A 14752-nucleotide genomic window follows, 5' to 3' on the forward strand; every position below is an offset into this window, starting at 1 on the left:
TTGATCTTCCTACTCCGTCGTCTTGTCTTGTGCCTGTGTCACCTGACTTGTCTTGGTGTTGAATGGATTTGGGTGGTGAAAATTGAATATTGAAAAGAACCAATTTTATAAGAAAAATGTCAGGCAAAGACAGATTGGCTATATTTCCTTCTCGTGGGTAAGTATATAATTTCTTTCAAAATTGTAAATTGGTGTAAATGTGTTAGGTAGGCTATATGAGTTTACTAAAACAAGACACCTTTTACAAAATATCTGGGAAGAAGTGAGAATAATAATTAGAAATTTATAATGCACTATTGACAAAATCCTTTATTATAAGCAAAGAAAATCTAAATTAGTCTATGTTTTGACTCAGATCTGACCTTTAATCAAAACCTCATATTTGTCCATTCCTAGAGTAGTACTAGGACTTGGTATATTTGATTTCCAATATTTTCATTATTTAATGGGCTGAATACTAATGATTATAACAAATTCAAAAAATTGGAATATAATATTTACAAGAAACCTACTTCTTCCAAATAGATCACAGGCTACACTTGACATTGTTCCACCCATGTTTATAAAAATTAGCTACCTTCAATTCTATGATATATTATATTTTAAACATACGATTAAGCCTTAAGAATTTCACAAGAGAACAAAATATGGTACCAGTAAGATTAAACGCCGGGGCGGCAAATCACGAATTTGACGTTACCAACGTATTCTGCTCACCCTCCTGAACAAAAAAATATATATAGTACTATGGGGTGCAAATGACAAATAACATGATTTTAGGGGGTATATTGATAAGTGGTAAAGTTTCTAATGTTTTAATGTTCAGTTTGTGTGCTGTGTCTGGATAATCTGTTTACTTGAATATTATCTGCGGCCGGGACTGATAGCAGCCTGATAGCATACCTGTTATCTGAGTTGTCCGGGGCATAGGTCAGTTCTACACAAGATATCGTGTTCAGTAGGTCGGATTGAGTGAGTGAGTTTACAATGATGAATCAACCATTCACTAGTTCAACCAACCCTAGTGAATTGTGTGTGTCGGAGTGTTTCGTAGGGCACGTAAAGAGCTTACGTTTCAACCGAAACGAAATTAATCTCTTTTTTAATAGAACAGGGCATTTTTAAAAATAAGTGTATTTGTTCGTCGTGCGGTCGAGTGGTGTTTTTAAACCGGGAGACTGTGTCGTTTCGTTGTGATAGACCACTTTTTTGTTGCTGCTGTTTCGCTATATCCGCCAACACACTAATGGTAAGTGTTCTCTGTTAATATCCATCTATATATTTGAGTTTTTAATGATTTATTTAGTTTTTAAACTTTACATAATTGCCTTTGCATTACATTTCAATTTATATTTTTGATCAGCCCCTCTAGAATTTTATATTTTACTGATAGGTACTATCTCGAGGGATGTTTTTCTTTTATTGACATCAGGAGGCACTCGTAATTAATTTTTTTCTCGAAATTAAGAAAAACATTATTAATTTTGATCAAAATTCTGCTCATTTCTGTAATTTCTCATTTACGTTTGCAAAGATGGCGGCGCAACCGATGACGTCATCACGAGGTTCAATCATTGGCCACAAAAGGTCACGTGACGCTAGACGTGGATGTAGAACATGGAGATATTACTGGAAAGTTATTTAATTTTTTATTTTCTAGAACTTCGTTATTTCTCATTTCCACCCCATCAAACCTTATACTTTTTTTTATATAGGACGATTCCAATAAGTTAAGAACGCAAAACTCGTATTTTTCCGCCCCGGCGGTTAATATGATAATTACCCAAAATATTCTAAAATACATTGCCACAGTTAATGGATAACTTTTTTTAATAACTTGGACAGAATTATGTTAGAATATAGAGTATAAGTAATCATCAAGTTCATACGTTTTGTTGTGTATGATATAGTCAAACTCTATGGCATAGACTCAGAAAAACACTGAATAATCAGATGTAGATTTGACTTTTCAAAAGTAACAGAGTACGTGACATTCTGAACAGGAATAATGATAGTCATGATGATGTAAAAGTATAAAAAAAATTAAACTTAAAGGGTAGGGTACGATAAGCGGACCCGGTTTTTTATATCAAAAATTGGCAAACGATATTGCTTAATCACAACCATCGATATAATCAATCGATACTGATTAATTATTTGAATAATTAATTAAAAAAATCTATATCAACAGCTGTAAACACTTTCAAATAAATCACGTGGGGTAATTTCAATTTTACATAAGTAACATTTAGGTATCAATTTACAAAATCGTGACCATGGAAAGGTATGTTAATTTTTTTTTCCTGAAAACTACAATTTTTCCTGAAAACAATAGTGAAGAAAAAAATTCGTCGGCAACGAAAATCAAAGAAGTTACGATTTTTTGAAATCCTCTGAAAACTCTTTTTTTGACAGTACCTCTGGCAATTTTACTGAAATGATGACGTTAATCCTGTCAACGATGCCTGCCCGCTGCGCAGTGCTGCGCACTGCTTGCTCTTTTAGAAAAAAAAATTAACTCGAGCTTGCAAAAGTCGAATCCCAGATCACGTGATGCCCCTGATCCTTAACCCTCCAAGTGTTGTTCGACAAAATTTTGTCGGTTATTTTCCATTCTTAATGCAATAATGGCCGAAAGGCATCAATATAATACAATGATATACTTTCCCCCCAGTTTATATGCACCTGTGATAATAATACTTGGCTATAAATGCCCAACCCATGAAAAAAAGTCCATTTTTCATGGTCACGGTATTGTAAATAAATACCAACATTTATTATTAAAAATTGCAGTCAATTTTAGAAAACTACACGACATTGCTTTGAAAGATGATAAAAAATGTTTTTAGTGGCTTCAACATGTTGGACTTGTACCGAATAACCCATTTCACATATTTTGTGGGAAAGAAACAACTGTAACTGTGAGAGGAGCAAATATGGTCATCTTCAGTTTTCATAATTTTGATTTATAATAATTTGTTTGATTACTGTAAATATTAAATTCATATTTAAATTTAAAACTTATGATTGTTATTGAGGACTATAGATACTTTTATATCGATTGATAGTCTAGGATTTGAGATGAGAATATTAGGTATCGATGACTACATTCTTTGATATAAAAAGCCGGGTCCGCTTATCGTACCCTACCCAACTTAAATAGGTCTAACGTGTTGATTGACTTTTTGGACTAATTTTAAAACATCAGTTTAGCCAGTGTAAAGTTACATTGACATTTATTATAAATTTAATTATTTTCATTCTCTAAGGAAAAGAAGCGGAAAAACCTCATTGCACTTATGTCTTAAAACAATCTTTGTGTTGCTTCCGGAGTGACAGGATATTCAGGATGGAAATAAGGGTTGCCTCCTGTCAAGATGCATGAGGAAGTATTTAGAGCATTAATCTCGGTCATATAATCTTGGAAGAAAGGAAGACCAGCTCTGAACCAGCTTCTACAGTCAAAGCTGGCAGGGGTGGCATGCCCTTATATCTAGGCTAACAATAGCCTTTATGTTTAGGGAGCCCCACCAACTCCAACAGTCATCCTCCACAATATACTAGACCTATCGATCTACCCTTGCATCCCAATATATTGACATTTACAGTTACACATTTCTCAAAGGAATTATAGTTAAAAGAATCTGATTCTTAGTAAGTGCTTGTCTAAAAGATTAGTCAACCTATATACTATCTAATAGTAGGATAGGTTGAGTATAAAATGCTATAATTTCCTATAAAACCTTGGTTTGTGTGTGATTTTGCGATCTATCTAACATTGTCTGCTGGTAGCTCCCAATCCAGATAAAATCTTCAAACACAATATCTATCTTGTAAAAGAGAGAATATTAGTAATTTATGCATTATGTGATTCCCATTTCACTGTTTACTGTGACGAAAATGAAGCAGTCTTATACTTAATTCTGTCTGACTTCATGGGCTACAGGAAAGTGTGAGGGTCTTACATTCAATTCAGGAAGTGAAGTGAGATCTGTACAGTAGACTTGTTTATGTTGATATTACATAGTTTTATCCCCAGGAAGTGTAAGCCTTCCTTTCCGCTCCTTGTCATAGATTATATAGAAAATAAAACAGAGAAAATGTTGCTGAGTAAGGAAATGATTGTTTCTTGGTGGTAAATACTAGTTTGTAGATTATAAGTTAATACTTAAGTAAAACATATTCTAGTATTTTAAAGCAATCCTTCATAAAAAATTCATGTGGATTTTCAGTGCTCAAACACTAATGAAAGGTCGTCTGAAGGGAGCTCAGAAGGGGCACAGTTTGCTGAAGAAAAAGGCTGATGCATTGCAAATGAGGTTCCGACTTATCCTCAGCAAAATCATTGAGGTTAGTCAGAGTTCTAAAATTTACACTATAGTATAAATGGAGAAATCACTACTTGTCAATAGATGATATATTAAAGGTTTTTTTGAGTCCTAAATTAAAGCTAGAAGAAGGGTGAGTAGTAACAAAAAAGCAAGTAAGTTGAGAACATTTTGTTTAAATTAACAATGAATTAAACTAGAATGTTGGAATGAATGTTTTCTAAATTTTGGGTTGAGTAAGGAAATTCAATTTTATAATTTTCTATGGAATGCGTTTCAACCATCCAAATTAAATTTGGTACTTTGGGATTATACCGACCACACCAGTATGAGGAACACAAAAATATAAATTTATAGAAACAAACATTGTAGAACGAAAAACTACTCTTTAATTACAAAATTACGATTATCAATTGTTAATGGGTTTCCTGTGATGCCCAGAATGCAGCAATATCAAGGATGAGTGAGTGTAGTGGATTTCCGCCTTCAGCCGCAACTGCCGATCGCCACATATATTCAGCTAGGTATGAGTCAAGATGGTGTCGTGCTGTTCCTTGTTGTTTTTTATTACGCCATTTAGCTGAACCCCACATTCGCTCAACATGTTGAGTATTAGCACCGGTTTCCGGGTCGACAAAATTGTATCGATGGTTAACGACTCTGCAGTCACGTTATCTACTAGACCGCTCGACTTTGACTACTGTCTGAGGATGGGGAGGGGTTTGCGATAAGACAATTCCTGTTTTATATTGACGAAATATTGTTCTAACGCTAATCTAGTAATCAGTAGAAGCAAAATTTCAAATAACAATTCATGTCTGGGTGTGGTCGGTATATAATCCCAAAGTACCTTAAATTTACTTTGAAAAAATTAGGCCTAGTATATCAACTTATGCTAGATGGAACTACTTTCATTGTCTTTACATTGCATACAAATATATCAATTAGGAATTATATAATATCTTTTATAAATGCAAGTTTGATCAAAATTCACTGGAGAAAGTTTTTCTTAAATTTTAATGGTTAATTTTCCAAAGTCTATTTTGAGTGATGGTTTTAATATAAAGTGAATATTCAAATATCATCAGTATTAAATGTTCTCCAATACTGTTTAAAGTCAAGATTTTGGCTTATAAAAGGCCTATCTGTTTTTGTGGCTTTCGCATCCTACTAAAACGTTGAGCTGTTGGTGCTGCTGATACATTTATTTTATTAGGAATTTAAATGTTTTGGGACAGTGACCAAGATTTATAACCTAACAAAGTTTATTGTTGTTTTCCATTCTTATTGAATAAGGAGGAATATGGAGCAGGAATTATGTACCAGTCTGGTCTAGTTAGTCTTTAACCAATGAAAACATCCAAAGAACAAACTAAATTATTCAAAATTAAATGTTCCATTAGATTGTTTTTTTAGAATACAGCTTTTTATTCCTGGAAAGACTGAAATTAATTTAGTCAGTTTCTTATTCTTTCTTTTAGACAAAAACGTTGATGGGTGAAGTGATGAAGGAGGCAGCTTTCTCCCTTGCAGAGGCCAAGTTCACTACTGGTGATTTCAACCAAGTTGTCCTTCAGAATGTCACAAAGGCACAAATCAAAGTACGCACAAAGAAGGACAATGTTGCAGGTCAGTTTTTACAGGGGCACGATTATAATAACATTCTTGGACTTGTTCTGTACGTGTTTGACATTTTTCACTTGTGAACATGGTAATGCAAATGCCTCTCCCTCTTTGTAACAGTACTGGTTTCACAATTTAAAATAAAGGAGCTTAAAGCCTCGGCCACGATACAAGCAGTGACTGGTTGAACGACAGAAAGAAAGACAGCGAAAAGTTTAATGTTTGTATTGTGTATATGGAGAATGCCCAATGCTGACCATGATAGGCGTGAGAGGCAGGGTGACACCACAAACTGCCGCTGACTCACCACTGCTAACCCCAGATATTTAATTTTTCCCCTGCCGCCCGCGCTTCATTCTATCATTGCTGTACATCGTTTTGGACTTAAACACCTCTATATCCTTTCCTCGGCTTGATTTGCTACTGCAAATCCACTCTTTTTCAAAACATGTTTCATTAGGTCTGATAAAAAGTTCAAATTTAAATTTAGATTTATTTATAAAACGGGGTTGCTTCTGTTCCGAAACTGACAAACAGATCATATTCACCGAACCTAACTCTAAGGCTGTTTATAGGGTGAACACTGTACATGTTACATTATTTAACTTTAAGGGTGTACCCTACTCTAGTACTCAGAAGTAGAAAGCAAGAGCTTAGGAGATTACAAATTGTGTTCTTACTATTTGGACAATCTATAGGAAACATATAGGGCTAGTAAAATTAAAACTAACATTCCCCTGTATACTTCTTGTATGCCAGATTTTCCTGATTTAATTTTGCATTGTGTATAATTCAGATATTAAAATGTATATTTTATTGTTATTTTTTTTTAATCAAAAGTCTTGTTGTTTACACAGTTAGTTATTGGGAAAATTAATTTTTTTGTAATTTTTTGTCACTTAAAAATATATAGAATTTGTAATTATGTAATTAAATATATTTTTTAAAGTAGCAAGTTTTTAATACTTTCTTTTGTTATTGAAATCACATTTTCTTATAAATAAAATAAACATGCCTCTCTGAAGCCTTATCCCAGAGTATATACTATACAAATTATACATTTTTAATCTTCAGCAGTTTTTATTTGGACCTGATTACAAAATGGTCTAAACAGTCTACTTTAAATGTCTTTAATTTCATAAGGAATGATAAAAGACTTTTTCCTATTATTTCTGTATTTAGGAAAGTTATTTTAAAGAGCTATGAATGTAACCTAAAACAATATTTTCCAATTCCAAAATCAATTGCACCACCTTAAACTCATAAACACTGCTTGTATTGTGGCCACTTCTGCTCTGCCATCCTCCCGCTTTACTGCTTGCCACTTGTATTGTAGCCAAGGCCCTAATATTTGTAGGTTGACAGATAACAAAATAAATGTTTTACTCAGCCCTTAGGTGTCATCTGCACATTGTTTCACTGTCCAATGTTTTTATGCTTACATGCCTTTGAAGACCAACATTTTTTTACTCAAGATAATTTTTTGACAGTACTAAAAATATTTATCGTCTCAAAAAAAGAACATGCATAAAAGAATGTTGCCAAATTAGGTAGATGTTTTGCAGACAGTTTGAAAAATCATCATAACTTTGGTAATATTTGTCTTAACTCTGGATTTCTTTTCACCTAAATGTTTGGAAATAAACATACTTCATGGGAAAAAGTTCTAGTAGGCATACTTTTATATATATATATATATATATATATATATATATATATATATATAAAACGATAACAACCTTTAAATTGACACTCTGTGTTAAATAGAAAAAATACTTTGATATATATATATATATATATAACTATTTTTTCTATTAAACACAGAGTGTAAGTTTAAAGGTTGTTATCGTTATGAACTCACATGTTGTGTTAAATAGAAAAAAATACTTATATATATATAAATGCCTGTAAATCGCTTATTTTTTATATTTAAGGCAAGGCAATTTCAGGTAATTGTTTATGCCAAGAAAGCAAATTTTACAACTCTTGTTAAATTGTATTTACACACAATTTGTATGTACACAAAAAACAATATAATGACATATAATTACAATGTAATAAAAGTTTTTGCTGAATCCATGATGTCAGCCTGAGCAAGATTCTTAGTGGATGAAATTAATAAACATGCGTCGATAGCTGTTACCTTGTAAATAAGTTGTTGTAATACAGTGTGTGCGTTCTAGTGGAGAGTACAACTCTCTAGTTTCTAACAACACAATAGACATCAAAATATTATGTAATATGCGATTTAGACATGAAATTTGCGATTGTGTAATACTGTGGAATAAAAAAATTTGATTCTTTAAAATAATGTATTTTGCATTCTTCAGGAGTTTTGGCATTCCATGAAATTACGAGAATTGCACTAAGAGATACAATCAGTTTACCCTAATTTATTTACCCAGTATTACTGACAATGCAATGGGTTGACGGATTGATCCACGGTTTTTTTTCACAGAAACTATTGATCCTGACGGGTGGTCTGGCTGCCCTTATGAGAAAAACACTAAGTATGACAGATTGGCCGTTAGTCCTTAAAGGATTAAACAAAGCCTTAGGCAAAACAAAAAAGTACAAGAGTTTTAAATTTTAATTTAAAAAATGAAAATGAAATTTTGCCTTGTAAAAAATTATCTAAATGAGAATATGTGATTTTGCCCTCTCTTTGTTTCAATGTGTTGTTGAAATATGAAAGTTTATTAAATGATGTGAAATCTTGGCAATATTATGTGTTAATATGTACAAAATCTTATATATATATATATATATATGTATATATTACTGTCATACATAACTTAGATCAAAGTAAAAAGAAAAAGTATTTAGATGTAGGGCTTTAATTGAAAGTAAAATTAAAATTTCCAGAAATTGTTTTAGTTTTAAAAACATCTTCCTTTGACATGTAAAATATGCTTTAGCATTGTGTGAACTGTAACAGAACCATCTTTATATACCCTGGTATTTGGGAATTGTCATTGAAATAATTTAATTTGTACACATATTTTATTTTGATGACATATTTTGATGTGCAAGTTATTCAGTCTTAAGGTGTATGAAATTTTCTCAGGTGTGACCCTGCCTGTTTTTGAAAGTTACCAAGATGGAACTGACACATACGAGCTAGCTGGTCTGGCTCGTGGTGGTCAACAGTTGGCCAAACTGAAGAAGAACTACCAGAGTGCCGTCAAGTTGTTGGTAGAACTGGCATCTCTGCAGACTTCTTTCGTTACATTAGATGAAGTTATCAAGATCACTAACCGGAGAGTGAATGCTATTGAACATGGTTTGTATGCTGTTGTTAATTCAAGTTCTATAATTTTCTGGAGGTAATTTGTTATTTAACTCTCCATTCCTGGAACTCAAGTCTTATTGAGGATTTTAAATTATTGGCACGTTTGGAATATGTTTGTGTATGGTTATTGTTTGATTACAAAACATACTTATGGGAAGCCCAAGCAGATACTTATGACATTTTTGTGTGTTTCTAGACCCAGAAAAGGCTATTATTTTATATAAAATATTTGTAGTTTTTCATGGTTGCATGTGAAATTGTTTAACAAGTGTTTTTTTCTGGATTGGTGTTTTTATTATTGTTATCTAAGAAAATCCAATGTGTTTAATCTTATTGTTTTTCTTGCCCTTTGCTCTGTTTTTGGTTTGTTGTTTTGTTACCTGCCAGTGATGTTCCTTTCCTTGTTTCAAAGTTAAAATGCCTTTCTATTCACCTTTCCTTACTTCCGCTTTAAAACATGTTAGATATGAAGTATGTTTAGCCATTTTTCCAATGTAAATTATGTTATTTTCAGTGCAGAAATAGACTGGGGTTATAAATAATGTGCACATCTTGGATTGCCAGAAGGTTTAAACCATATATAAAAAAAGTAATTTTTCAATGTGAATTCAAAAGATGGGAACACCTTCATTGTCCTAGCATTCTTAACTTTCTTAAATTTTTATCTATGCTATTGTTGCTATTATTTGTTCTATATATTCAGAACTGTGAACTTGCAACATGAGTGTCAAAATTATATTTTGTGTACACCATTGATTATTGCAGCGTATTATTTGTTTACTCTTTTGATGTTTCTTATTGTTTTTATTCTATCTTGATTTCAGTAATCATTCCTCGCATTGAACGAACTCTGGCCTACATCATTTCTGAACTAGATGAGCTTGAGCGTGAGGAATTCTACAGGTAAATTTAGGGATTTTATGACATTAGTGAAATATGTTAAGATTCTGCTCTGAGTAAACAGTAAGTGCTTGTTAAACTATGGTTGTAATGCAACTTGATATCCGATCCTACGAAAGCAGCGGGTGGCTTGGAAATTCCTCGAAAGGAATGGGTTTTATTGAATCGTTTTCGAACTGGGGTTGGGAGAAGCAATCACTGGAAATTCAAGTGGGGTATTACTGACGACCAGACGTGTGATTGTGGCGCAAACTCTCAGACAATTGAGCACATTGTAAACGACTGCCCTTTGCGATTGTTTTCTGGTGGTCTGGCTGGTCTGAGTGGTTTAGAGGATGGGTCTCTAAACTGGCTCAGTAATTTGGATTTAGCTTTGTGACGGGAGATTTTAATATTATTTTTAATTTATGACTCAAGAACTTTGTTCTTACGTACTTTTTAATAATTGTAATTTTTAATTTATTTATTTATGGATAGCTGCCTTTGTCCCCCATACGATATATATATATATATATATAAAATGCAACAAATATTACTAAAGACTCATAAATTAATTATTTGTCAATAATGCAAAATATGTCATAGAATCAAATGAAATTAATGTTGTAGCAGTCTGGAGAATTGTTGAAAAAATTGTATTTCTTAGCAATGTAATATATATATGTATCATAGAAAAACATTTTTACTCTGATAAAAGAATCCAAAAATTATATTTCTTAGCAATGTAATATATATATATATATATAATATATATATATATATATATATATATATATATATATATATAATAACAAATTAGACGTCTTAGTTTAAATTTCCTTTAATATTTCGGCTTTGCCGTTTTCAAAAAAGGTATAATAAAAGGTATAAAACAAAAATAACACAGCAACAAAATTTACACAAGTAAATAAATAAACATTTGCATGAATAAATAAATAAACCGGAATTTTTGAACATGTGATTAACACCAAAGAGAAATATCATGAACAGAGAAAGAATTTAGAAAAATAATTTAGAAAAAATAATAATAACAAAAACAATTGATCATTTCATCTTTTATTCAGACCAAAGGGTACTTTTGATTTTAATATTAACTGATGTGCCTGTTCTAAATTTTCTAAGTAAATTTTGTTTCCATCTTCTGGTACTTTGCAAATACCTTTCAATGAATAACATTGTTAAAAATTTTGTTGGTGGCCTAATGCGTGTTGTGAAACCAATTTTTCATCCTGTTTTTTAGACAAACAACGATGATTATTCATTTTTATGTGCAATGGATTGGTTGTCAATCCAACATAATCCGTTGTACAATTTTTACATGTTAATTGATAAATTACATTTTTACTTTTGCAATTAATTTCTCCTGTAGTAGGGTAAGTTTTTCTTTGTTTTATTACTGGTAAAAGAATTGGACGATTTCATAATTTTGCAAGTATTACATTGTTTATTATCAAGTATTATATATATATATATATATATATATATATATATATATATATATATGTATCATAGAAAAAACATTTTACTCTGATAAAAGAATCCATTTGATGATGGTTCCTTCTTTTAATAAATCAGTTTTTTAATGATAAATGAAAAGTGCAGTGAACAAGACCACAAGACATTAACCAGAGCTGCCAGACTTAGGATCTAGTAAGCTTCTGAGGATGTAATAACAGAAGCATAGAGCTGCAGTATGTATTCAGAGATCTCTACAAAGTGTACAAAAATGTGAATTAAGGAGTCTTATTCGTTTCCAGCAAGCAGAAAGGAATGGCACAGCAGATATCCGTAAGAGATTGTGCCGTGTTTATCGAGACAATGGAGACACCATTATGAACGATAGTGTTATACATGAGTGGTGTAGAAAGCCAGAGATGTTGACAGACTCCCACAAAAATCGTCAAATAGCTTCATCTTTGACGTTTCTCAAATTGATCCTTAACTTTGACAATCGGCCATCTTTAAACTTTTTATATGTTTTTTCTGTGAACACTGCACATTTTTCAATGAATTTCTGCTGCACTATTCCCTTCTATTTGCAGGAAATGAATAACAATCCTCAATTTACACTTGGTGTGAGATCGGAGGGTGAAAACAAGACCCTTGTAATACCTTATTATTTTCGTCTATGAGTAGAAAAAATTCTAATATAGTAATTAGAAAAATAAGCATTTTAATCGTATGTAATAATAAAACCAATAATATCTATATCAATATTTAATATCCAAGATTTTTATTTAGCTTCTGAAATTTGTACAGTATGTTCATGAATTCATTCGCGGTTTAAGCAAATTAATTCAACCTCATTCGAGTATACACAATTCATTCGAGTTTGTACGATTAATTCAAGCACATATGTGTTTAGATCATAATAGATTCAAGTATATTAGAGTTTATACAATTAATTAAATTAAACTTTAATTCAAGTTTATGCAGTTCATTGAAGCCAATATGAGTGTATATAATTCATTTAAGCTCATTCGTATTCATACACTACAAACATAATTTTGCAAAACTAATATTGAAAGGTATCATTCAATACTATTTCTTAAGTGACACACTACTAAGAGAGTGATTTTTAAATGTGTGGTTTTTAGCTGTCCAATAAAAATTAATAAGTCCGTTAAATGGTAATAATATATCTCCAAATTTGCTGAAGCCTTCTACTATTAAAAGTAAAATTATATAATATACAATTTTTTCACTTTATTATCATGATATAATGTGCAGATAGAACTTGTTTACTTTCTTTAGGTAAATTATATAACCTGTATAAGTTTTTATTAGATTCTTTTTACATGTATTTTTTCAGAGGGAAGTAGATTGTGACTGTTTTAATTATGTTTTAGATTGAAGAAGATCCAAGATAAGAAGCGTATTGCTCGAGGCAAAAGAGAAGCTCAAGAAGCTCTTCTCAAAGCAGAGGGTAAAGATTCATACAACAACATGTTGGACGAAGGGGATGAAGACCTACTTTTCTAACTGTCTCCAAGTTATTATTATTTTTTTTTGGTTAGTTGCAATATAATCCCATTTAACAAATATGTTACAAAATCATGTATAAATTATTTGTAAATAATGCTCCCCACAAGAAAAGGTTAAGTGTATTACATTTGTCCTTTTCCAAAAAAATTTTAAATACACCATCGTTGCTTTATCAACTTCCATGAGAATAAAACGTTAAATCTATGTTAAACTAAATCATTAAATGAATATAAACAGATTTTGGTAAATTTTAATTACTTAGTTCAACCTATTGTGGGATAAATTGATGCTATTTGAGTAATTAATGTCAGTATTTATGGTGATAATTGTAAGTTGCTTGATATTTTAAATGGCAGTTTGAATGTTATGTATGGATATGAAAAAACTAGTTAAAATTTAATGCACCCTAAGAATGTCGGATCATGTGTTTTGTTGCAGAATTAAATGTATTGGTGGCATATTCGAATGAATACCGTTAATTAAAAATTAAGTCACAAGTGTTAATAACTATATTTTTTATTGATTTCAGTGCCAAAATGTTTTATTTCTTATTCACAAAAAAATCACTATATATTTTGATCACAAAAAAGACCTGATTGCATCATTCCATTATAAAGGCAAACAGTTTGAAGGTAGAATAGTATGTATGTATGTAAAAATGATTGTTATTTTTGTGTCACAAAATACTGTTGGTGTTGGAGGATCTATCTATATAATACTAGTTTATTGTATATAGTTTCAATTAAATAAAGTTTCGCCAAAATTATTTAAGTGTTGTAAGCTTAATAAATCTTTTCCCTCTGAATAAGTAGTTTAATTCATATTTCCCCCTGTTCAGTATATTTTGTTTTAAATGTTTGCTTTCTTTAATTTCACAAAAACACTTATTTGGTTTTTTACAATAACAACTTTAACATGATACTAGGATCAACTAACACTGATTCTAGAATTATTCTTTGTTTCAAAGCACGCCACTAAAAGATCCATTAACTTTCCTATAACGCCAAGACAAGTAAAAAAATGTTGTTTCTTTAAATTAGAAGCTAATTTTTATTATAGCTAAATTATAAAAGGTAAAAGCAAAAAAGAGGGCATTTTACTTTAAATTAGCATATTTATTGATAAAAAAGAAAAAGATTTATTTACAAAACTGTTTATTTCAAATATATTGTAAAATCTAATTAAACTGAAAAGTTTAATTACTCTTAACTATAAAACAAGATAAATATTTCAAACTAATCACAACACTAATAACGAGATATGTAGTAGACGCCCATGCATGCACGCACTTGTGACATCCAGGAAAGCAATAATACATGCCACGGATATGGTTTAGGTATGGCTCTGTAAAAGATGCAGAACTGACGAGCAGGCGGTTGGAGTTATACAAAGGGCGCTCCCATCTCCCTGCCGCTGAGTGAAGGTCGTTTATAAATACTTCCTTGGCAACCACGATAAGCACGAAGCGTGCACCGAGCATTTCAAAGGCCTTTTGTGTAGGTACTAAAAAACTCTCCAAGAGACATAATCTATAGTATCGGATATAACTGTATTTAATGTTTTGGTCAAGGTCTGCCATTCTGATATATCCGTCTACGGTGTGCGAAGGGTTAACAATGATTGA

At 31.4% G+C, this 14752-nt stretch overlaps 1 protein-coding gene across 1 annotated transcript; it reads left to right on the top strand.

Moving 5' to 3' along the window:
* LOC124356774 (V-type proton ATPase subunit D) lies at positions 1 to 13933 on the top strand. The gene is made up of 6 exons (XM_046807969.1): positions 1 to 157; positions 4233 to 4350; positions 5810 to 5957; positions 9019 to 9234; positions 10068 to 10146; positions 12993 to 13933. The coding sequence occupies exons 1-6, from the start codon at positions 117 to 119 to the stop codon at positions 13123 to 13125; spliced, it is 735 nt and encodes a 244-aa protein (XP_046663925.1). The 5' UTR covers positions 1 to 116; the 3' UTR covers positions 13126 to 13933.
* The last annotated feature ends 819 nt before the right edge of the window (positions 13934 to 14752 follow it).

This window comes from Homalodisca vitripennis, chromosome 3 (assembly GCF_021130785.1).
Source record: "Homalodisca vitripennis isolate AUS2020 chromosome 3, UT_GWSS_2.1, whole genome shotgun sequence".
Lineage (NCBI taxonomy): Eukaryota > Metazoa > Arthropoda > Insecta > Hemiptera > Cicadellidae > Homalodisca > Homalodisca vitripennis.